Source organism: Notolabrus celidotus, chromosome 13 (assembly GCF_009762535.1).
Source record: "Notolabrus celidotus isolate fNotCel1 chromosome 13, fNotCel1.pri, whole genome shotgun sequence".
NCBI lineage: Eukaryota > Metazoa > Chordata > Actinopteri > Labriformes > Labridae > Notolabrus > Notolabrus celidotus.
The window spans coordinates 25,271,026-25,296,267 of NC_048284.1; the positions used below are offsets into that span (position 1 = coordinate 25,271,026).

The 25,242-nt window shown below is 40.2% G+C and overlaps 1 protein-coding gene across 1 annotated transcript; it reads right to left on the reverse strand.

Annotated features, from left to right (window-relative positions):
• Nucleotides 1-213: 213 nt before the first annotated feature.
• sptlc2b (serine palmitoyltransferase, long chain base subunit 2b) lies at nt 214-24,432 on the reverse strand. The gene is made up of 12 exons (XM_034699672.1): nt 24,166-24,432; nt 18,539-18,733; nt 18,028-18,182; nt 16,290-16,438; nt 14,174-14,298; nt 12,686-12,779; nt 12,071-12,176; nt 10,038-10,257; nt 7,871-7,997; nt 3,693-3,828; nt 3,242-3,371; nt 214-2,129 (listed from the first exon to the last, which is right to left on the reverse strand). The coding sequence occupies exons 1-12, from the start codon at nt 24,307-24,309 to the stop codon at nt 2,016-2,018; spliced, it is 1,695 nt and encodes a 564-aa protein (XP_034555563.1). The 5' UTR covers nt 24,310-24,432; the 3' UTR covers nt 214-2,015.
• Between the last annotated feature and the right edge of the window lie 810 nt (nt 24,433-25,242).

Genomic DNA, 25,242 nt, shown 5'->3' on the forward strand with positions numbered 1-25,242 from the left:
AAGAGCAGAGTAATCTCTTGACTTTTATTCCTCAGTTTCAGCGAGGGAAACGTGGGTGAAAGAAAGTCATGTTGCTGTTTGTATAAACATTTCTTCCTCCATAGACAGAAATGTAGAAGCTTAACGAACAGTCAATGCACAGTGTTGACAAATAGACAATTGTTCTGTTTTATGTCAGAGCGTGTTTCTGAAGAATGCAATCCCAGATCATAGTTTGTTCCACCTTTAAAATCATATTTATTAAAAGCAAATGCATCACTGGGTTGTTCAAGCAATTTTCTGCACAACAGAAACAATGTTGGAATGACTCACTCAAAGACAAAAATGCAATCAATGTGTAATGAATGGACACTTAAAAAGGATACCCCAAACAGCAGTCATGCTGTGCTAATAATCCCAAAACATAAGGAAACACATCTCTTAACTGGAGTTGTATTATATCACTTCGATGAACATTTACAGGAATGGTTACATTGCCAGATATCGGCCAGCTTTTTGACTGGGCACGCTGACACAGCCTTCAATTCACATCAAATAAGTGATAGAACACAAACACAGGTGACAGGGATGTTTGATCATGGCATGTAGGTCATGTTTGGGGTAACCTCACACACAATATTCAGACAAAAACAGCAAAACACACGAGACAATAAAACATTTTGACAGGGAATGTCATTCCAGACTACGGATGATAAATTAAATGAAAAAACAAAACAAAACTCAATGACGTTAAAAGCATACCCAAATATATCTTTCTATTTTCAGTGACTACGTCATCTGTGCATCAAGATGCCTATCAGTAGTGCTGGCACTGAAGTTAAGACATGGTAAAGTAGTCAGATAAGATGCACACCTTTCATTTGGAGCTGCCTTTCACAAAACAGTTACAAAAATAACAAAGCTAAGAGATGACAAAGACGTTTTCAATAAATAAAGCTGTCTGCACATCAGATACGCACAGGAGCGTCATCATCATACGTACAGATCTAGGATACAGCGTGTCATCATGCTCAGAGATCGTGTCAACGCTGATTCATATGAAAGCACTTGAGTGAGAACGACTTTATGTGGGGGGAAATATATTACACATGGAGCTCATTAGCTTATAGAAATGTTAAAGACACTGGGCTCAAGTTTTTTGAGTGCAGGTGTAAACAGTAAATAAGGCTGAAAAATATTTATAGAAAATAAGCAGTAAAAAATATTCCTTAAGACTTGCTCCCTGGGTATCTTCCCCCGTTAAAGGCTTTTCTTTTTGAACATCTGCTTTTCATTTTAAGAGAACAGGTAGAAAACATATCTATACACATACAGTATATCCTTTGGTTAGGGAAAGAACCCGTTATTCTCTACTCTCTATTCAAGTAAAAGTGATTAGAAAAGAAAAAGCCATCAGATAAATACATGTGGAGTTAACATGCTGATGTTACTCCTGTGAAAAAATGTATCTCTCTTTGAAGTTTGGGATGCCACCCTAAGGCAGTATATAGCAAACTCCTGGATAAATATTATTTACATATATAATTTTTTCCTCTCGTGTACGTCATAGCTATGATCAGATTTATTTTTTCTAAGCCCAAGAGTAGAAACTCATGGCAGGATTCTGTCTACTTTGCTCTAGGTTGTTTGAATTACAAAGAAACTCCATGTTGTTGTTATTATTGCACAAATAAGATACACATTCGATGTGCTCACAGGAATAAGACTTGGATAGATGCAGTCACAATAAGTTAGGACAAACTGAAAGGCTCTGAATGCACTTTGTAACATCTGACACATACAGGAAGATGAGGGGAGTTCTGGTCAGGTCCCATAATGCACCAAGGCTAATGAGCAATGCAGTTTTCACAAAACGTTAGGTAACCTGTGAAGACTTTGGGTCCACTTGGGTCTGAGGTGAAGAAATGTGTAGGATACGGTGGAGAGAGTGGCTCAGAGGAAAACAAGGGACAAAATAAAAAGGTGATGTAAAATGTGAAAATATACAGAAAGGGTAGGGGTGTGAATGATCAGGCTCAGTCCTGAAGCAGACTCTCCTCAGACATCCACCCCAGAGAGGGAAGAGGCTGCTCACGTCTGGAGTATTTAAGTTGCAGCAGGTCGCCCACTTCACTAATGGCTGCCAACGCCTGGCAAAAGAACAGGAAAACAGCTATTAGTGTGAAACCAAAATTATTTATGTCAATCAAAATAATGAAGATAGCCAGATGAAAGAAAAGCCCTTAAGATGAGCGGATTACACACCAAACAAATCTTAAAAGAGGATTGCTCCCGAGGTGACAAATGAAGTGATAAGCTTTAATTGCACGTGGACTTTTAAGCACTTAACATGACAGAGGGCTCCCTGCAAGAACCACAACTGAACACTAACTCCCTCAACTTCTTTCCACAAGAGACTGTATCAGCATTGCAACACTGCAGAGCACCTGGAAACAATTTACCTTCCTCCTGACCTTTTTTTTTTCCTCTTGATTCCATGCTTGGAGAAATAGCGAGGGCTGGCTTTTCCAAAGACGGAAAAATCGGCTCCTCAAAGTGCTCTACAAAGGCAGGCCGATGCCCTTTAAATGGACTATTACAAACGGTGTTGACGTGCTCCTCAGGAAGATGAATGAAGTGTCTTTGGAGAGACAGAGCAGCTCAAATAAAAGCCTCTGTCTGAGCCATGCTGTAATACTTCAAGACAGCTTGGCTTTCCAAGTTGTTTTATAATAAAGGACATACTGGGAGCGTTATTATTCAGCAGGCACACTAAGACCGGGACTCTGTAGGCTGACAACAGCTGAAAAGAACCTTTAGCCTTGTATCATGTTAGGATAAAATGAAGTCTTCAGCAGTATAAGTCTGTTCTGTAACATCCTCAGCAGAGTTCAGAGGTTTTTTCTCTTTACATTTCAGATGACAGTCATTTTCATTCTGATTGTGAAATTTTGAATACCCTGTTTTCAAAGATCCTTTTATGGCAAGACATCTAAGAAAGAGTTCTGCTTTACATAAATCCAGTAAAAGAAGGCATGTAAGTATAAAGGAGCCATCGATTATGTCACTCATCATCAGCCACAGGCCTTCGCAGCAATTATAAATAAAAGGAATGTCTCTGATGAAAACAAACGTCTAGAATCAAATTTAAACCTTTATATCATTTGATCTCTTCTACTTCTTTTAGCTTTTGGAATAAAGAATATGTATGTTTTATCACTTTTGTGTGTCAGGCAGTGATTGGGACATCAGGATGACTTACTGTGTCGAGCATCTCTCTGCTATGGGCGGCCGAAATACAGAAACGTGCCCTCGACTCAATGATGGGTGTTGCTGGGAAGCCGACGACCACTGTTCCGATGTTCCTCTTTAACATCTCCCGACCAAACGCCCTGAAAAGCAACGGCGACATGAGACGCAGGGCAACGCATGGAAAGTCCAACTTCTCCACCAACACCACAGCCACATCTTACGTGTTTTTTTTCTTTAATGTGTGAACCTAAAATCATAAACAGCTTTCCACACATTAAGTCAAATTCTATTTGTAGAAAGGGACAAGAGTGAGGAAAATCACTGAAATTAAGAGCACAAGCCTTTATGTCTGTTCCAAAAGTGAAATCATTCAGAGCCCTCCAATAATTCATACTAATTATCCCAGATCTCAAAAGGATGGAAATGTATTAAATTATCTGAAATGGAGGAGGAACACACACCCAATTTTGGCAGGCATGTAGAGCATCATGGGTACTACAGGGGAGTCATCATTGCCGTAGATGATGAAGCCCATGTCGCGGAGTTTCCTGCGGAAGTAGGTGGTGTTCTGTGATAGCTGCCTGAGGCGATCTGCACCTGAAAGCAGAAAACACAAAGAGGCCAAGATGTGAGTACAGCTAATTATTTAGCTTAATACTGAATGTCAAAACAGCATGAAAACACATCATTAAGAGACCCTCCACACCCACAGAGCACTATCAGAGGAGTTTCCTCTTAACTTCTCTGATTGGACCGTTTCTCATCAGCTGTTGGTACACACAGACGGCTCTTCCTCGTCAATGCTGTTAGATCAACCTTTTTATTCCTCTTAAGAATAATGAAGTTTTCTGACCTCACACACTTTGAGTCAGTATGAAAGCATGTGCAGGTGTGCTGGTTCTAACGCTCTCTCATGAAACTGCGTCAGAGGGAAATATGATGTACCTTTGTAACCATCCACCACTATAATTATCTGCATTTTTAATGTGCTGTATAAGGAGCCCAGGATGCTTTAGAGCAGGGGCGTCAAACTCAGTTCAGTTCAGGGGCCACATAAAGCCCAAGTTGATCTGAAGTGGGCCGGACCAGTAAGATCATAACATAATAAGTTATAACCTATAAACAACGAAAACTCTAAATGTTTCTTTTTGTTTTAGTGCATTCTGAAAATGTTCACATTTAATGAACTATCTTTCTACAAAACCAGCTGTTGTATTTTTTGCCATGACGAGTCTCATAGTGGGGACGAATATTTTACTCTTTAAGCACTGAAACCTGATGCGAACACACCAAACACACAGGTTATCTATTCACCTGTCACAGAGTGTAATGTTAACAGCAAAAGAACAGAGAGATTATAATAATGAAGAAGGTAAAGTTGACTGCTTTGGACCCCTCAGCTCCAGAATGAATTGTTTGCTTGCTGGATAGTGTTGTATGCAGGAGTGTAGTGCTAGTGCTAGTAGTTAGTGGATCATCTTATAGCGCTCTAAAAGGTCTTTATGAATCTCAACCGGACCATGCAAACAGCAAGTAATCTATTTTCTCTCACTCCGTCAGCACTATGATATTATGCGACCCCCAGAGGACAAATTTGAAATAGTAGTTACTTTTATTGTTAATGACAGTTAATGTCTTCTCTGTAATTTTTTCACTTTGCAAAGTCGTTCCGCTGGCCAGATTGGAACCTCCCGCGGGCCGCACGTTTGTCACCCCTGCTTTAGAGAGAGAGCAGCAGTCGGCACTCTGAAACTTTGAAATGCAAATTTAAAAAATATCAGCATTTTATAGTTTTAACAATGATAATAGGGGAACATGAATTTGATGTTCATTTGTTACCATTTTGGTTAGCACAGCTTCATAATCACATAAAGTCTAAACACTGGGTCTGTTGAGGGCTTTGTGTTTTCAATGTTGGGACAAATAAAACAGCAGCTCCATGAAGCCAGCGAGAAATCCCAGGTCCTGCTCCAGTGACATCTCAACCAGCAAAACAACCAATAAATCCAGGACTTAGCCCAGCACGCATAAGTACATCCATGTCTTGTGTCACGTCCTACACATACTGGACAGAACATCATCTGCTTTTGAAGACAACTGAGACTCTTAAAAGTCTGGGTCAAGGAGCTGAAACCAAACAGGCATCAATCCTCACGTGTCAGTCTGATGCACACTGCGGATTCACTCCTTGAATCCTCAGGCTGAACCTCCACAGATAGCATCTTAACCAAACAAATAGCCATATGGCTGGAAAACGCCAACAGCAACACACATCTGCCTGGCTGTGCTGAAAAACAGAAGAGAAACACCACGACTTCAAAGCATCCTGAGACACAACAAAGTCTGACATTATATTTATCCAGACGTCTTTTTCCACAGTCAAGGAATCCAAAGCTATTCTCAGCACTGATGGATAAAACGAAAAAATGAAGTATGATATTCAGACATTTCTGAGTTCTTTTCATGTTGAAGAAAGCTTTGCCCATCTTCTGCTTTTACTTCCCATCCACATATTTGATTGATGTGAGCTTCAAACGACAAATGTCACATTTCAATGCAGACCAATGCCAGGAACCATGAGCAGCCGTCCTCAGTGACTCCAACACAGAAACAAACTGTTAGCAGGCAGCTCTCGACTGTCACTTCAAGTCTGTGTCAGTGTCTGGATCTTCAAAGGGCTGAATTTCAAAGAGTGACAGGGCTGCAACCAATCAGACTGTCATTGTTAGTCCTCTAAACTGGGATATGTTAAAAGGTCAGACAGTCAGGCTTTCTCTGCTCAGAGCAGATTCTGAGTAAGAGCTGATGACATTGTGGAACAGCCGTTTTTTACAAGTTTGCCCCAGGTGTTTACTCCAGGACCTAATGATTCAATGACTGGGGAGTGAGGTAATCTGATCCTACATCAGCATGTTAAAGGAGCCGGCATCAATCAGGCCCTATAAAAGAGTTAAGGGGTGCCGCCCTGCAAGAAAAACAAAACTTCGGGATCTGTTTGTTTGTGTAGGAGATGAGTCCAACAGAGTTTGATCTGCATGGATCTCTGGCCCTCAGCACCATGCTGCTTTGTACCCAGCATGAAGGCAAAGAAGCACACATACACAAAGAAGCACACATCTGAAAGCCATAAAGGGAAAAAGGGTAGAAAAGTCAGCATACCAACACTTCACGAAGACCATCTATCTGCCTGGCTGAATACAGGAGAGGAGGTCTGGGCCTACCAAACAGCTTTATAAATGCAGATTCTGAAACACGATTGCTGTCAGGGACTACTATGAAGACATACTGTATTACCATTCACAGATAGATGGAGGGAAAAGAGTAACACTAAAAACAAGTCCTCAGCTTACAAAAGTTGCTTTCAAAAGCTAATGTAACCACTCTAAAATATAGAGATGTGATCCACATTTTAAGCCACTAGTTTTTATTTTTAACAGATTTTTACTGGTTTCTAAATTTAAGATCATGTCACATTTCTTAACAGAAAATCATTACAACTTAAAAATACATACGACTTTTATATACATACGACCAGAGCCTGGCTTGGTGAGAATTATAGACCATTACTATAAGTAATAGACGTAGTATCCGTGACATCACCCATCTGTTCCTGAGCGCTGTTTTGAAGCCAATCGACGGCGGCAGCCATATTGGAAATGCGGAACTCAACCAGGCAGAGTGTGAGAAAGAGGAGGGGTTTGAGCTTCCTAGCCAACAGCTATGTGTTCCCGTCCAGGAGTCAAGTCAGTAATGTCCTTATTTGGGCAAAAACCTGTAATCTTAATATCTTCTGAACCGTCACATTAGAAAAAAATTCACACCCCGTACAGTGTGTGCCGATAGAGAAAGTAGCTACATAGAGCCAAGCCTTTTTTTTTGAACCAGGCTGTAAACATGTTTATTAATGCTGCAAAGATCGCCTTTTTTGAATTGGTGTCTATGTGGTGCCTGGTGTTTCTGCAGCCAGCCTCAAGCGGATTCTCGATGAACTACAGTTTATAACACTTCCTCATGGGCTTCACACTTTGAGACTAGAGGTTGCCGCTTGGTGAGAATGCAAACACAGGAAATACTTTAGTGTCCCCATGTGGCATTTACGTTATACCTCGAAAGAGTTTGCACATGTCAAAGAGCTTGTTACACACCTTTATTTCCTAGTTAATAATTACCAGTGGGCCACAGATAGGAGCCTTTATCTCTAGGCTGGAAAGCAAAACTTGACATGGGTAACAAGCACTATCTGCATGAAAGAGCCAAAGTGCAAAAGGTGGGAAAGTCAACGAAAGTAGGGGAAAAAAAGGATCTGTGAAGCACTCCTCTCAGGTTTGTAGAAATGAATCTAAAGGTTTGTACTGCCATCTTGTGGTCTCTGAGGGAAGCTCATACCAACTACAACCACTTTGCCATCTCAAATCAGACTTACACAACACAAGGGACCAAGACATCTTTGACATTTCATGATGCTGAAATAGCAAGGGTAAGTCAACCAGTGCAGATACTAATTTACACACTATCTGTGAGTTTGATAGAAACATATCAATTGAATGTTCCCCACAAAATGCTCCCTTCTCTTCACATAATGTTGCTACCAGTGCAGAAAAGCACTTTTCAGTGACAGGTATCATTTTGTGGCACCTACCCAGTGTAGTCCCGTCCTCTCCCATGATGCTCCTCATAGAGGTGATAATCTGCTGGGTCACAGGGGGGGAAATAGATGTGGCGTACAGAGCGCTGTGAGAGTGGCGCCGCAGGTAGTCGATCAGTTCCTGACAGAGAAATTATAAAACATTTGCTCAATTTTCTAATAATAATAGTATCTGCAAAACATTTAATTTCAACATTTTGTGAAAAGGAAAAAAAATGGAGCGAGGCGGTTGAGACAATGGTTAATAAATTCACGAGTTATAATTCCATATCTGACTGAAAAAGTTGCAGCAGGATATTAAAAACAATGTATTTCTGTCAGGGATAGAAAACAGAGGTGAAGAGAATTCAAGTCTTCCCACACTGGAGGGGAAAACAATTGAGAGCTTTACAAATGAGTTTGTATTAAAGACAGAATAATGCCTAAAAGCACCCGTGTGTCAAGTTGTACTACAGACTAATTAAAGATCATAGAATTAGTTTAAATGCATCTGAAAAAATTAGGTTAAAATACAAAAGTGGATACAGACAACAAAATATACTGTATGTTGATGTCTGAGCAGAGAGAACCGGAAAACTAGTTGATCCTGTCGTGAGTCATTTGCCCGAACAAGCTGAGGGGTTTCAAGCTACACTGGACAAGGCTTATTTGTAATACTTGGTGCCTTAGGTGATGATCTTAAATCCACATATCAAAGCATTTACTTATTTCAATCCAGTGGCATGACATCCACAGGGAAAGAAAGGTCAGAGAGACAACAAGGCGACAGCAATATTGAGCTCTACTATGCACATTTACTTTCCCTGTAGAAAATATGTCATGGGTTGGTGTTTACTTTTTTCCTGTTTTCTGCCTGTCTGTTTTTGTATTAGTGAACCTGTCATCCTTGTGTTTAGTGATCCATGTCTCTTGTTGTATTCCTTTTGTGTATTCTCTTGTGTTTCTTAGTCCGGTCCGTTGTGTTTCCTGTTTTATTTTGTAGTTCTTGATCCCTGTGTTTCCAGTTTAGTTTTATTACCTGCCCTTGTGTGTTTCCCTCCTTTTTTAATGAACCTGTGTCCTGTGTTCCACACCTGTGTTGATTACTCTGTGTATTTAGTTTCTCTGTTTCCCCTGTCCTGTGTTGGATCATTATACGTCTGTGTTCTATTTTAGACTTTTTGGAGTTAGTTTCTTGGTCATTTCAGTTTTGTTTGTACCTTCTGTTCTTTTGTTTATTAAAACCTTTGATTTTGAATCTGCACTTTGGTCCTCCCTCAGTTTTTCCCAATGAGAAACAAGAGGCCCTATATATCCATTTGACCCACAGAAAACTGTTATATTTTGTATTTCATCCTTGTTTCATCCCCTGGTTGCATATAGTGGTGAAGATTGTTTTACCTTCTGCTGAGGTTGGTTTTGTATTTAACTATGCAGTGTGTCTCTGTTAAGTTGACATAAGCCTGACTGACAAAAGCATCTTAGACATTCATGCTGAAGGTGAGACGTTACGGGGTCTAAATATTGCACCTTTAACTGGAAGTATAAAAAGAGCTTAACAAAACAATTGTCCTAAGGTTACAGATTACTGAAGGTGGCTACAGGTTGGCTTAAAGCAGTTCTTTTTTACTAAATAAGAGACAACGTATTTATATTAATATATATCTTAAAACATTATTACACATGCACATAAGGACATAAAAATATACTTAAGAACCTTTAGAACTGACACTAAATAGTTCAGTGAAGTGTGTTTTCATTTAAGTAAAAAGCGCCATCATCTGGATAGCTTGGGAATAACCACTGTCCATCTTTTGACATTGTTGTATGTGCTTAAGTGTTTCTTGTCTTTTCAAAACACAGGAGTAATATTTCAGTAGTAAATAAAGATGTAGTTACATACGCTCAATATATGTGCTGTAGATCTTTCGTAACACGTACACGAGTACAGCTCTACTCTGACTGAAATCTCTTTCTCTTCAGAAAAACAGGAAGTTGTATTTTCCATTGCTGGTAAGCGTTATGACGAATACTGAAAGTGAATGACACACTTCTGCTGGGCGTCTGCATTTAGGAAATGTTTAAGTTTCTCTAAAGAGGAAGAGAGAGTGCTCCAGCTAATGCATCCAGTGTGCCTTTCTTTCCTTAAAACACAGAAGGCTACGTATTTTGAACAACCAACCTTTCTCCCTCCGATATATCCTCCGGCAGCACCGAAGCTCTTGGTAAATGTTCCCATCATGATGTCTACGTCTTTAGGATCCAGGCCAAAGTAGTCCACTACTCCTCTGCCGTTGGGCCCCATGGCTCCGATGCTGTGGGCCTCGTCCAGGTACAGGTACGCCTTGTAGCGTTTTTTCAGAGCAATGACCTCAGGCAGGCGCACAACTGACCCCTCCATACTACAAGACAGAACAATGATACAATGATAAAGAGCAGTCCCACAAGTCAAAGACATTCTTAGACCTCATTAATAAACAGTGTAAGTGAAAGTAATGAGCTTTCTTTCTTCTGTGTGGAGAATTGTGTCGACTAAATAACATCAACTATCTGACCATGAAGCCGCAGAGTAACACAGGGAGCGTGTGAGCAGACGACCCTTAACAGAAACTGTCTAACCTCTGTGTAGCTCTGAATATGAAGGTGTTAATGTCTGAGTAGGCACTGTCTGCTACAGCAGCTGAAGTGTTTTCTCCCCCAAATCCCAGAGGAAATGAAGCTCCATTAACATTGCATTAGTAAAGGGCACTGATTATGTCAGGCTGTCTCTCTGACAACTGTATTGATCAACAGGATTGATTGCTTTTACAGTAGGTATACTGTCAACACCAAGGAATGCATCCTGATTAAAGGAGAATGGGCACATTTCCAAAGTGCCATTCTTTTCTTTATTTAAACAAAGTGATATAAGGGAGGGTTGTCGTCACAGCTCGGACACAAAACTAGAAATTGTGTAACTGTTAGTCACACTTTGCGCAAGAAGAAAATATCTGTGTTCAATACAAAGTCAGCATGTGGGTGCAGCATCAAGTGAGATCAATGCAGGGGAGTGTTCTTATACTTATATACCCTATACATTTTACTGCATGTGGGTTTAATTCTGCAGGAGATAGAGGCTCACATCATAAAAACAACTTTCAGGTACGCTTGGTAAATCAATACCTAACGTTGTGACACCATAAAGTCTCAAACACTTGTAAAAAACACATTAAATGTAGACAAACACTATTCCTTATTGTCTGAGAGTGCTGACATGGATTTTCTCTGATGTAAAGATAAAGGGACAAATGTAGTGCAAAGGTAAACCCAGAACACTGTGGGCGTCATGTGATACAGCAGTGGTATAAAAATACATTAAATTGCAGTTAAAAAGATAAACAACTGAATTAGTTTCATCAGTCATGCCTTCATATCATCACGCATCAATTACTGTAACACCTTGTACTTTGGCATGACTCAATCCTCATTACCCCGCCTTCAAATAGTTCAAAATGCAGCAGCCAGGATCCTGACAAGGTCAAAAAAGAAATACCACATAACACCAATTCTTGCCTCCCTACACTGACTTCCGGTCAGCTACAGAATTCATTTCAAAAACCTTCTTTTCGTATATAAAGCACTTCATGGTTTGGCCCCCACTTACATCTCAGAACTCATATCTCCGTATCACTCTGTCAGAGCACTCAGATCATCACACCAAAACTTCCTGTCTATCAGAACATCAAGGACAAAGAGATATGGGGACAGGGCCTTCTCCATTTGTGCCCTAAAGCTGTGGAATTCTCTTCCCCCCACCATCTGATTCTCCCCCTCTGTCGAGACTTTTAAAAGTTGTCTCAAAACACACTTTTGTTCATTAGCTTTTAACTGCCCTTAACCACACTGGCTCAGACACTTACTGCACTGTTAATTGTATTTCATGTCATTAATGTTGTTATTATTACTGTTAATTTCATTTTTAATTATATTGCTCTCTTACCACTCTTTTTCCCCTCTCTCTTCCTCTGTTTGTGTGTTTTTATTTCATTTTCTCTTTGTTTTACTCATTTCCTGTTGTAAAGCACTTTGGATCAACTGTGTTGTGTGTAAAGTGCTATAGAAATAAAGTTGATTTGATTAGCTTCATCAGCTTAATTATGACATGCAGGCCATCTTCAGGAAGCCTGTGTGAATGTGTGTGTGCTAGTATAAGTGTGACAGAAGACAAAGACGTACCTGTAAATGCCCTCAACCACGATGAGGATTTTCTTCCAGGGTCGGTGAGTCCTCGGCTGCCCGTGAACGATAGCGTCTCTCAGCAGCTTTTCCAGGCTCTGCATGTCTTTAACACAGAGGAACACCATTATTGACTAAGGATAGACGTTATTGCCTCTTAAAAACACATGAGGTTTCTTTCATTATTGGATGAAAGTCAATTTATTAATGACTGCAACCCTTTGAAGATGTGCTTCAAAGTGTTTTCGGAGCAGCCAGGGCTGTCTGGAGTGTGAACTTGGATAACTTTAAGGGAGGAACATAAGGATATCTTGTGACTGTGTGTATATGCATTTCTGAATACACTACACCCACCAATGTGTGATTTAATACTTTAAATTAAACAAATTCAAGGATGAAGTAAAGCAAGTGCAGAAATAATGTTCCTAAGTGTTTGCATGGCATGGGGCAACTTGTAGCCTGTCTCCTGTTGAGTAAAGCAGATTAAAACTAATTCCTTCACTAATGTTGTTGAAAATTCTATTTTTTTAACCCTCTGTATGCTGCATTACTGCACTCCTTTGATGTATGGTAAGGCACATTTATATCATGTGGTCATTATCAGAGGCTACCCACTGTTGTGTTTGAAGACCCGAATCGTTGAGCCGGACAGGCGGGCCCCCAGCACCAGCGACGCGTGATTCAGCTCGTCACTCAGAATAAGACAACCCTAAAGAAACAAGAGAGAGAAAAATATTTTAAAAGTGTCACAAAGTTTTGATTTACTGCTGATCATCTAGTGTCTTGAGATTAGGTTGTGGGAAATCTTTAAGTTCAGCCCTCTTAAGTGCTTTGCTTGCATCACAATAACACCTCAGGGCGTCACATGGTGGAGTGTTTTTTTTAGTATTAGGCAACGGCTTTCTGGCTCAGACTGATTATTCCTGTCTGAGGAGGAAAATTCTTTCCTCCACAGTCTCTGGAATAAACTCACAGTTTGGCTCGCTTGGGTGAATTCTCACCTTTAACAGTCTGTGGCTCAGAATACCCGTGGCCATGAATAAGCCATTAGGGTTTCTACGCTCAGAAAATACAGATGAGATTGTATCAAAACTCATTATTTTCCTGTTTGGAAATTAATTTCTATCCATTACTTATCATCCAAATGAAACAAAATACATTTGATTATGTTTAAAATAAAGGACATCATTAATTGGACCCCTAACTCTGTAAAGTTTGCATCGACTGAGCAAAATGCAAAGGTCCTATCATTAAAAGCAGCTGATTATAAGCTTTACTTATTAACACAAGTTTAATATCTACATGTGGGGATCAAAAGCAGGCAAAATATTTCTCAGTAATTGAGTTCTTCTCATCACATCACAACTTTTGCAAACACTTCATCCACCTCTTAAAGTCAACACTCCTCGGCATTCAGACAAATCACCCCCCCTCTTCTGGTTAATGAGTGAATGGGCTCCTTACACAACACAAAATCATGTGGTAACAACATGATGCTGGTACGCTGAGAAGTTACAGGCATAGTTACAAATTTATGAACCCATGTGACAATGGTACTGACTCAGTTCTTTTACAGTCAGGTCGTACGTTTCCCTCTCCCTTAGCTTATCTGTTTTTCACTCGTGTCTGTCAGGAAACTTGCTCTTTGACTTACAAGGTTGCCCACGCCTGTCAGCTTAGACTTCTACTTCCTGCTCAAGACACATTAGGGAAGAAGAGAGCCAGGATGAGTGTAAGCACAGTCTGCTGTGAGGTTTTTTGGGGTTGGACCAACAGTGGCCGGGACTTGTCAAATATTAATCTCCAACCCGCTGCTTGAAAAATGTTTTGAAAGCTTTGGGTGGAAAATGGTGTGTTGTGGAACAGTCTGAACTCTTGAGCTTGGCCATACATCAGAAAATGTGGCTTGTTTTTACTCTACACAGGAAACAGTGTTTTCACCTAACGGTAAATCCAATAATGGCACTCAGTACAATAACAGGATGGGTACGGGGGCAAACATAACCTTAAAAAGACAGAAAAAAGTAATCTAATCAAGGAGAGCAGGGTGTTCTGAAAGGAACAAAAGATCAACACATAGAGGAAGTAAATTAAATTCCTTACCTTTCCGGTGAGAGCAGGAATGTTCATGGAGTTTGTAGCAAAGCCCATGCCAAAAGCCATCGATGACTCAACACCTAGGAACCTGGCAACTAGCTGCTCCAGCTCCTCGTGGATGTCCAGATTCCCTGGAAACAACACAATCTCAGTTTAACTACAACACAGCACTTTCCTGTGGACTTTTTTCCTTCAAGTAGCAATATGGAGATCTTATTCTGTAAGTGGGTTCTTGTTTCTTTAGGCAGATATACAAGGTCACAGCATATAAGAAGAACACAGATACTTCCCCACACAGTCCTTTCACACCAGTCTGCTGACAAACAAGTGGAGGTAACTTGCTGAGATATACTGCAATGTGTCCGGGATGTCAATGCATATAAGAAAGGATGTGTGACATCATTTGTTAAATCAAGTACACCAAATATTTTAATTGATACTCTACATGTACTGGAAAAAATGCCCCTCCAAAAACAAGAAAAAACTTAATATTTGCTTGGTAAGATTTCTTAAAATAAGACGGAATATTTAGAAAACTGTGATCTTAAAATTAGCAGGGAAAATTTATTTCAGTAATATTTTATCAGTATTTAAAGTCTAGTGTCTCAGAATAAGCCAGGAATGCTTACAATTAGTATTTTTTCACTCCAAAAAAAGATTTTTGCACTAATACATTTTGAAAAGTAGGTGTTTCATTGTGTGCATGTAGTTTGAGGATGTATATTTTTATCTGATTTAGAAGAAACAGTGCCTGAAAACTGTAACCCACCCTTAAAAACAATCTTTCTTTCTTACTGTCTTATCAATGGAGCCGTTTTCTGATAGATTCTGCAATGAAATGCATTGATTTAAATCAAGTAAAGGGTTTGTCTTAAATCAAGATTATCCATCTTTTACAAATAAGATCTCAGCTTGACAAATGTATGAAATGTAAAATAAACCTTGTTTCTTCTAAATTACAACTCAGAACAAGATCATTTCAAGATTATTTGACTTAACAAGATATTTAAGATGCATTGACTTAAAACAAGTCCCTCTATCTTGCTCAAATGTTACTTGTTAAGTAAATCTATCTTAAAGCAACTGGGATAAGACATTTTGACTAAAAATGAGACAATTAGGTAAGATTTTGAGTTTTTGCAGTGTGATTGCAGAAGATCAGCCAGATGTCAGTTTAAGGGACCAGTGGTTGTAAAATAAGGTGAGGCTGGCAGAGAATAATGGCAACAGTAATTGTAGATAGCACTGCAGTCTAATGTTCTGATATTTTAACCTTCTGCCATCATCCATCATGAAATCTGGAAGCAGATTCTACATCTCCCCTCACACAACAAGAGAACACGTCAGTCTGTAAAACAAGACCCGAATAATGTAACCATCCTTTTATTCCTAAGAGCTGTTTGTTTTTCTGTTCCCTCCATAAAGTGTAATCCCTCTGCATTCAGTCTGAATCCATGGTAATTCAGTGACCTGCAGAGTCATAACCTCCAACGTCATGCTAATGGTGACTTGTTTGTTTATGTGGCTTATCCCCACACTGTGAAATCTGACCCCCTCATCTCTGTACTGCAACTCTGCCTCTGTCTGCTGAGCATCACAGACACATTCATTCTATAGCTGTCCATTAGTTTACAGCATCCACTGTCAGACTAATGTAATAATAAAAAAGAAGGGTTAAAATAGACAGACCTGACTACTGCACAAAGCTACCATGCTCCAGGAAAGGTAGATTAAAAGGGCACTGCAAACTAGAACATCCTGATGTAAACATTGTTGGATTGAAACATCATTCTATAAAAAGTGGCTGTGTGAATGTTTTATGAGAAGGAAATGCACTCGAGCTTCCCAGGTTAGAGACAGGCCTCAGCCAGCTGTAGTCTACGGGCGTCGGTGAAAGGACGTGAACTTCAAAGCTCATTCTAATTTTGACCCTTGAAAAGCACTCATGCCTGTGGCCTCTGTTGTCTGCTGAAAAGAAGAGCGCATAAAAGGGAGGGAGCAGTCGCTCGTGTACCAGCTGAGGTTTAAAGTCCATTTCATCACTACATGACTCAAAGGGACTCTTAGATGATTACGAATCATTAAAGCTCTTTCAAAAGCAGCTCTTCAGTTTGACCCTTACCCATCTCACACCGAGTGCTGCCCACTCCAGCTCCGTACTTTTGTGTGGACTCAATAGCAGCGTCAGCACAGGCCCCGACGTTCTCAGCGAAGCCTAGGTAGTTGTATGAGCCCATGTTGATGACACCCTTCACCACTTTGCCTGTGTGCCTGAGAGAGAGATAGAGTGAGAGAAAGAGAGATATCACGACTTTAATCAACCTCAACACAAGTGCCCTTGCTGTCTGGAAACACAATGCCTCAGTTTACAATAGTTTATTGTCTGTTTGGAATTCCGCTGGAAACTGAATATCATACCTCACATACAGATGAGATAGATGAGAAAACTAAGACACAAACCTCACTTACATCAGGACAGAATGCCTACAGATGAATTAATGTGCTCTCATTGTTCGTCCTGTAAAATTAACGCTGAAGTTCTGCACGTTGTGTCTTCAGATATCACCACTCTTTCTTGCTGATGAGAGTGGAGGTGTTTCAGATTTAGTTGTGGCAATAAAATGAAGGAAATCTAACAAAGTCATTTGTTTCAGTTCTGTGCTGCTAATAGATTGTGTTTACAGGAGCTCTGTAACCGTGTTATCAGGCCTGCCTTTTTGTTTGTTTTCTGCTCAGTGCCATGTGACGGATACTAGAGCTTTCAAGATAACTATCTGAATCACTGCTGATGTCATCCTTATTATCAGACATACAAGGTCAGTGACTTAAAGTGCAAATCAATAACCTTCCGGCTGAGCTTAGCATCAGAGACCCATAAATACACACCTCTGTGGGAGTGATGACTGTCAAAGACAACGCCTTGATACTATAACCACCCTGTGCACACACACAGGATCTAATCAACAAACACTCATAATCACACCACGGCCCCATCCACACGTGTGAGGATGTGGTTTGTTCTCTGCATTGTGGCCTCTCATCCCCATGTGAACAGACTTCTAGGTCACTGAAAACTGAGGAAGAGATTTTTAAAAACTATGTTGTGTCTGTATTTGTGAGGACAGCGAAAACTGAGGTTTTGAGGAGCGCTGACGCCATAACCAAGTTGAGATTAGGGCGTCAGCGTTCCTCAAAACCTGGCAATTGTTGTTAATGATGGCAGCCTACCAGTTTGCTTATGTCTGCTCGGTAATGCAAGGTTTAATTGTATGTTTACAAGGAAACCTAGCTTTTCTTCTTCATTACACTGTGGCGTAAGGGTGAATAAATATATGACGGTCAATAATTTTGAATTTGCCACTCTTTACACATTTCAGTAGCAATGCTTACGATCATTGCTCGCTCAAGAAGTAGTATTTTTATTTTTTGCATCCGCTGTGGACAAAGACTTTTTTTAAGTAGCAATAGCTCAGTCCATAGGGACTTGGCTTGGGAACTGGAGGGTCGCCGGCTCGGGTCCCAGCATGGATGAAGTTTGGCAAGTGGACTGGTGGCTGGAGAGGTGCTGGTTCACTTGCCTGGGCACTGCAGAGGTGCCCTTGAGCAAGGCACTGAACCCCCAACTGCTTGATGGCAGCATCTTCACTCTGACATCTGTCCCGAAGTGCACTGCATGTTGGTGCATTAAATTGTATATACTGTATACCAAACTGTGTGTGTAGCAGGACCAACATGAGTGGAAAAATTGAATTTCCCCAATGGGGATTAATCAAGTACGTTTCTTCTTCTTCTTCTTCTAAAATGAATATAAAAAAACCCTCTTTTAAAAACATCTGTATGTTGTGGATGCAGCAACTTACTCAAAGGTCCAGTTATAGTCGGGGGAAACTCTCTCCACCACGTCCATCCTAGCACCAGGGACGCTGCAGATAGGCCGATTCCAGTTGTCTCGAATCCTCATGTACAGGTTCCTGGTGTAAAAGTTTTCAAAGTCCTGATACAGTGGGACAAAATCCTGCAGAGGGCAAAGAAAAGTTTACATGAGCTCTTAGTTACAAGACTTCAAAGGCTGTCTTTGTTTTTTTGAACACTCATCAGGTGAGATTTAAAAGGTGGAAGGTGTGAGAGACGTTGGAGGCTGTGACAGCTACAGGAGCAGCCCCGACTTGAACAACAGGTCATCAGGAGGATTATATTTCCTAACATCTGAATCTGAAACCTTTATCGCTGTGTTGAAATAAAGCTATGCTCTATCTTGCAACTTAAGCTCACAACACAAGTAATTATTAAGGCAAGATTTGATTACACTGCTATAAGGAGCTTTGGTCTGCTATGGTTGCAGTTAGCTTTTTAAAATGATATGTCTTTTACCTTCTGCTCCTCTCTCTCTCGGGCCACATGACACTTCTCTATGTTCCAGCTTCGAAGGAAGTCTCGGAGGTAGCCAAAGATGGTGAGGATGCCGTAGCCCATGTATGTGAGCACGGCCACCAGCAGAGGAGTCTCCTCGAATGATTCCAAGAAGGGCTTCTTGTATAGGCTGGAGTTGTGTGTGACATTCTGGTTCTGGGGGTAAATGGAAGAAAACAGAGAGTCATTATAGGTCAGTGAAACCTGAAAACTGAAACAAAACAGGCTGTTGAATCACATAAATCTAAGTCAGCACATGTTTGGTGGTAAAAATGTTAGACTTCAAGTTGGAGAAAAAAGCCCCCCTGCTGGTGGTATCTGCTTTAAAGCTGCTGTTGGTATGAATGGTGTAAAAACTGTACTTCTTTTCTGCTGGGTTTGGAGAAAAGGTCATAATACCCATCGGTACTCATCGGTAAGTGAAGTAATTTGAGATTATGGCGAAATCTCTGCGTTTTCCAATGCCTTTTTATCAAACAATGTTATTATTCCCCTAGTTCCCATCATCACAGACCAATCATAGCTAATTTCCAATCCTTTGTCCTGATGGACGAGTGGTGGCCCCACTACGTCGCCCTGATTGGCTGGGAAGCCACTACTTCCTCATAGAACATGCTCAACGATCTTTTGTGGGCAGGGTTACAAGAGGAGAGAGGGAAGGGGTAGTGTTGACATTCAAAATCTCTCTCAGAGTAGGGATGTACACAATTAATCGATTATCGCTTCATTGATTGATTGATTGATTGATTGATTGATTGTTAAATAATGACTCGAAACACGCATTGCTGTTTTCAATTTTCCGTCATCATGTGGTCTCATATTACACTCAGTTATCAGGGAGGTGTTTTAAGTTTAAAGCATGTTTTGATGTGAATCAGCTGTTAAAGGTGTTGCACACAGTGGAGACGCTCAGCTGGCGGCTGCGGCTGTGCGTCAGGTCTCCACTTTTTAAAGAGGATCAATACGCAACTGCTGCTAACAATGACATGAACAAGAAGGTTGAAAACTTTAAAACAGGACATTTCCCTAACTTTGGATACAAAGACAACAGAATGTTGGGAATTGCTAGTACGCTATGTTTGTAGACCAGCAACATCAGAGCTGTCTGGGCTTTTCTGCAGCTGGACTGATTATGACCCGGTCGCGCTCCTGGCTGACACCTGACCAAATACACGTTTATTTTTCTCAAGAAGAATGAGTAGACAGACAACTGGACACTGTGGGTCTGACGTACTTTTCTGTTAGTATTATGAGCCTTCACTTTATGAGACTATGTCCACAGAGAATATTTTTATGAGCCTGATAGTTGATAATCAGTGTTAAACATGTTACCCGTGTTCAATAAGGTCAGTTATATGCATTTTGTTGCTGTAGAAAATATAATTTAGGGGAAACAACGTATTTGGCATTGTTTTTGACATAAGAATAATAATGTTTTTTTATTGATTAATTGATAATTGATCGTTTACATTTCCAAAAATAGATCACAGAAAATACTTCAAATGTGCATCCCTACTCAGAACTGATGTTTATATCACAACTACCAACAGCAGCTTTAAGAGAGTAATGCTTTATCTATACTTCATCTCTGTTTACACTTGGGTCTGCCTCACTAAGCAGACCCAATAAATTACAACAGAAACCAGCCAGGTTACTCCAGCATGAGCCGGGCACACACTCCACGACAGCAGGGCTGATTTGTTCAAACTGTGTTTTTCTTGGAAAAGAGTAAGAGACCCAATAAAGGCCACAATAAGCACATGAATTCATGGAGACCTAACCGTGCCCAAGCCCCCATGGGCCAGAGAGCAGTAAAATGGCCATCAGACCGGGGTTCTAATTCATTGAGTTTTATGAATAACAATATTGATCTTGGGTTATGGGGCCGTATAAATGTGGTCACACATGGTAGGAGCTCCAAATCAACTCATCAGAGGAAAAACAGCATCATTATGAACTGGACGGAGAACTGTCTCCTGTCTACAAACTGCCAACATTAAACAAATGAGGGAGGTCACTCATTACAGGCTCTGGCACGCAGCTCAGCAACCGTAGCTCATGTGACCGGTCATGCTTCTCCAAGAAATACCTCTGAGCCAGGGAACAGGAGGGCACTCCTGTGTGTGTGTGTGTGTGTGTGTGTGTGTGCGTGTGTGTGTGTGTGTGTGTGTGTGTGTGTGTGTTTTAAAAGCCAGTTAAACAGGTCCCTTTCACTGAATTATTAGACCAGTAGTCATGGTTTCATTGGACTCTCTCAAACAGCGAGCACATAAACACAGTCAGGTACACCGCTCAAAGAGACACAAACCACTGCAGCTAAATCGAGATCGCCTGACGTCGTATTTGTTCATTTTTTTTATACCTGTGGACAAACAGGGACTAGGAAAAAAGAAAAACCTGCAGCTTTCGTTTACTGCCGGACCGCAGAGCACCTCTCTTCTCTCCAGTGCATCCGACAACCCTGTGCAAATCTACAACTCCACATGCTTACTCTGCAGCTTGTGCGATGAAGATCGTGTTACGCTGTATACACAACAAGAACAAGCTTTTACATTCAATGTTAAACAGAGTAAGTATACGAATCCTCTTCCAGCTGCATTCTCATTTACAAATAAGCAATTACAGACACTGTTAGCGAGAACATCTATTCCTGCCAACTCGTCAAAATCCTGCCTCCAAGCGTCTTCCCCACACTCTGCACACAGAGATTAAAACCAGGTCAATAAAGAGGGATCAGTTTTTCCATTGAGGACCCTGACCCAGGAGGACGTTTATCACTGTTCTGTAAGAGCGGCTCACACTCACTAGAAAATGTCCCAAATACTTAACACGTGAGGAGTTAACAGGACAGTCCCATGATCACTGGAGAGTAAAAGCAACAAGAAAGACTGAGCTCCACCAGAGGACAGGTCTCCTGACTTAGTCTCCTTCACAACAACCAGCAGAGCGTTCATCAGACAGGATGAAGCTCCCTTTTAAGTGCTGACAGCAATCCTTTACATTACTACTCTGAGGAGGTGGACATGTTGTATACCTACAGGAATCAGTTGTGCTGTATTGTTAACTCTGTGAAAGATAACTAATTGAAATATGAAATAAAATGGTTTGAAAATGTTATGACCAAACAAAAACTATGGACACGTGCAGATCCATTATCATTTAATTTCCAAATTATATGCAACGTCTCGTATATCTAGAAGCCAAAGATCTTTGGTTGCACAGTTAAGATCTGGTCTTCTTCCAGAAGAAAACAGACACTGAGATGTGGAATTTGAATAAAGTGAAATAAACTATGATGACCTCAGAGATATATTGTTTCAAGAAATTGCTTGCAAAAAGCCTGAAATATTGTGGTGGACAGATGTGCAAAAAACAGAATGGTTGTTTGATTCTGACATGTTTAAACTTGCTGATTTTGTCTCAAGAGCCTGGAAAAGAAGACAAGATAGTCTTTTTAAGTAATGTGCATTATTATTTGCATTTTTTATTCTGTTATAATTTTCTTCCTCAGTTTCCTTACATTGGATGATCATGCTGGGCGCTCTGACCCTGGACTGCACGATTCGATGGTGTCTTGTAAGCCCATGTGGGCTGGGCATATGATTGTATGCATGAAACAATAGTAAAATTAATACTTCAAACTTACATGAAACTCATGGTGAGTACTGTTCATAATACCATTCATCTTGGCTCGCTGACACTGTTTGAATACAAGTCATCAACATACCAGCTCTGTTCATTTAGGAAACACAAACTATGGAAAACTTTATTAAATATCTTACATCTGTGCGTCATGCTACTCCAAATAATCAAATAACTTCACTTATGCCTGTTCTCTAGTTCAACTCTGTAATACAACAAAAATCTAACAGTAGCATGTCATTAGGTTGTGTTTTATTTCTATTTTTTACTATTATTATACATTTTTATGCATATGTTTTTTTTATTATATACATATTTTTTAGTTGGTTAGTAATGTAGAAATTGTGCGGCAAGCTGTGAAAAATATTAGGTTGTTTTATTTTTATTTTTACTATCTTATTAATATTTGTATTATTTCATATGTGTACATTTTAATATATATTTAATTTATATGTTTTTATTTGTCTTTTACTATTATTCATTTTTTCTTTCTTTATTATATAGTTGGTAAGTAATGTAAAATTGTGCATCGAGCTGTGAAAAATATTAAGTTGCTTATATTTTTACTTTTTTTATTATTACTTTTATTACTTTATATATGTACATTTTAATATATATTCAATTTATATTTCTTTATTTGTTTTTATTATCTGTTTTTTCTTTCTTTATTGTATAGTTGGTAAGTAATGTAGAAATTGTTTGTCAAGCTGTGAAAAATAAAAATAAAAACAGTTTTAAAAAAATCTGAGAGTATTTTCAGCATTGCTGTACAGCATGCAGCATTGATTTATCTGTGGCTGAATGGAGACATGATGTTCTGGAGATGCAATTGGTATGACAGCCATAACATCTGGACCTAATTGTGTAACCCTACTGTATGTTGAAATCAGCAGCCCTGCAGCTTTATGCTGTCTCAAGTCTGGAATGTGATGTTCAGAAAAATGAGTTTGTGCATCTCATTCAGCATAAAAAAAAAGAAGGTGTGACTTATTGATCAGTCTTTGGTTTTAAACTTTAACAAACCCAAACAAAAAACATAAAGGCATGTGTGTGTCTGCATACCCCACCTCCACACACACAAACTGTTTTCTGTTTTTCTTTCTACCCCAGGAGGGACCACACCCTTCACAGCCTGGAGACATTCCTCTCCCGCTCAAGTGTCATGTGGAGACAGGCCTGCCCTCCTCTCCCAGGAGACACACACACACACACACACACACACACACACACACACACACACACACACACACACACACACAGATAGACAGCTTCTCTGGTAATAACACAGCAAGACACCGCTCTTCATCATCATCATCGTAGAGTCAGTGTAAACAGAGACCGGTCTAACGCCACCAGCTACACACACACACACACACACACACACACACACACACCGTCACACACACACACACACACACACACACACACACACAAACAACAGGGTGTAATGTTACAAACAAGTCACCACTACAATCATCCCTGATCAGGTGACAGGTAACCACCAAACAAGAAGTTTAAAACACACAAGTGTTGCTTTCACAGCATGCACTAGTCATTACAAGCTAAAGTTGTGTTTTAAAAGCAAAATATTCTGAATATTTAGTATTTAGGAAGCCAGAAATGAAGTAGTAGATCGCAGCTAGCTTTAATAATGTTGCATTGCTAGTTAACAATGTTTGGCATCAGCTGATATAAAGTAAAGCTAAGATAAACTTCATTAACACAACTCTTATACAGTCTACTTCAGTGGTGACAGGATGGGTTCGTGTTTCATGAGCCTTCAAAATAAAAACACTACCTAACAGGACTTGGTTGCCGCATTAGGAGCGCAGGAATGATAAATGAATGGTGGATTATCAGACAGTATGATCTTAATTCAGACTGGTGTGTACTAATACTCAAACACAGCAGCCCCCCTCCAGTATCGAGCAGTCCGGCCTTCTTACCTTCTCTCTGGGGCGACGGTACTTCTGTGGTTGCTGAAACAGACAGTGGTTCTTCACGAAGCCATTTTTACTGGATTTTTTCCCATTTGAAGTCCGGTGACAGGCGTCTCCGTTCAGCAGCTTGTTCGCGGAGCTTTCCGTCATCTTTACCGGCCGACTGTGACTGAATAATTCACGATTTGAAGTTGTCCAACTTGTGTAAGGTTGGTCGTGAAGTCATGTATGAGCTGGAGAAGAAGACGGATCAGACGCCCACTCTGCACTGTGACCGCACGAGCCTACCGGAAGTACACGCCCCGGAGGAATTTGATTGGTCAATGCTGAGACTCCGTTACAAAGATCGTCTATATAAACACGACTCATCACTCTGAGATTGGTTGTAGATTTAGCCTCTAGTTCAGAGGGTTTTACTGAGAAGTAGAGTTTACCAGTGGTGGACAGTAACAAAGTAAATGTACTTGAGTACTGTACTGAAGTATATTTTTTGAGCATCTGTACTTTACTTGAGTATTATTTTTCGGAGAAACTTATTACTTTTACTCCACTACATTCCATGGCCAACATTGAATGGCCAACTCCATTCGATCTGCAGAGTCCCTCTCTACCTTTAAAAGACAGCTAAAGACCCAGCTCTTTAGGAAGCACTATGCACTTAGCTAGACTGTTCTCCACTGTTGTCCCCAGTGGCAGACCATGTCGTCCAGCTACAGTTGACTCACACTTTCCTGCTCTACTCTGGGAATCTGTGTTCAGCTCTTGAGTGACCCAGCACTTGGTACTTTGGTCATTAGTGTGGTGAGGGTAATTGTTGATGATGATAATGGAAAATCTTAAATGGTTTGGTTGCTTCATTGTAGATGTTCCTTATTTTATTATTATAAAAAAAAAAAAATCCTTCCTTACTTTTGTGCATTGCCTTCACACTGCTTGGCAGTACCTGAACCCAAATGGACGTGACTCACTTTGTTACCCGTACTGATCTTGTTTCCTATTGTCTAGATCTTTGCTTGTGTTGTTCTTGTTCTCGTATGTCCGTCACTTTAGATAAAAGCGTCTGCTAAATGACATTGTAACATT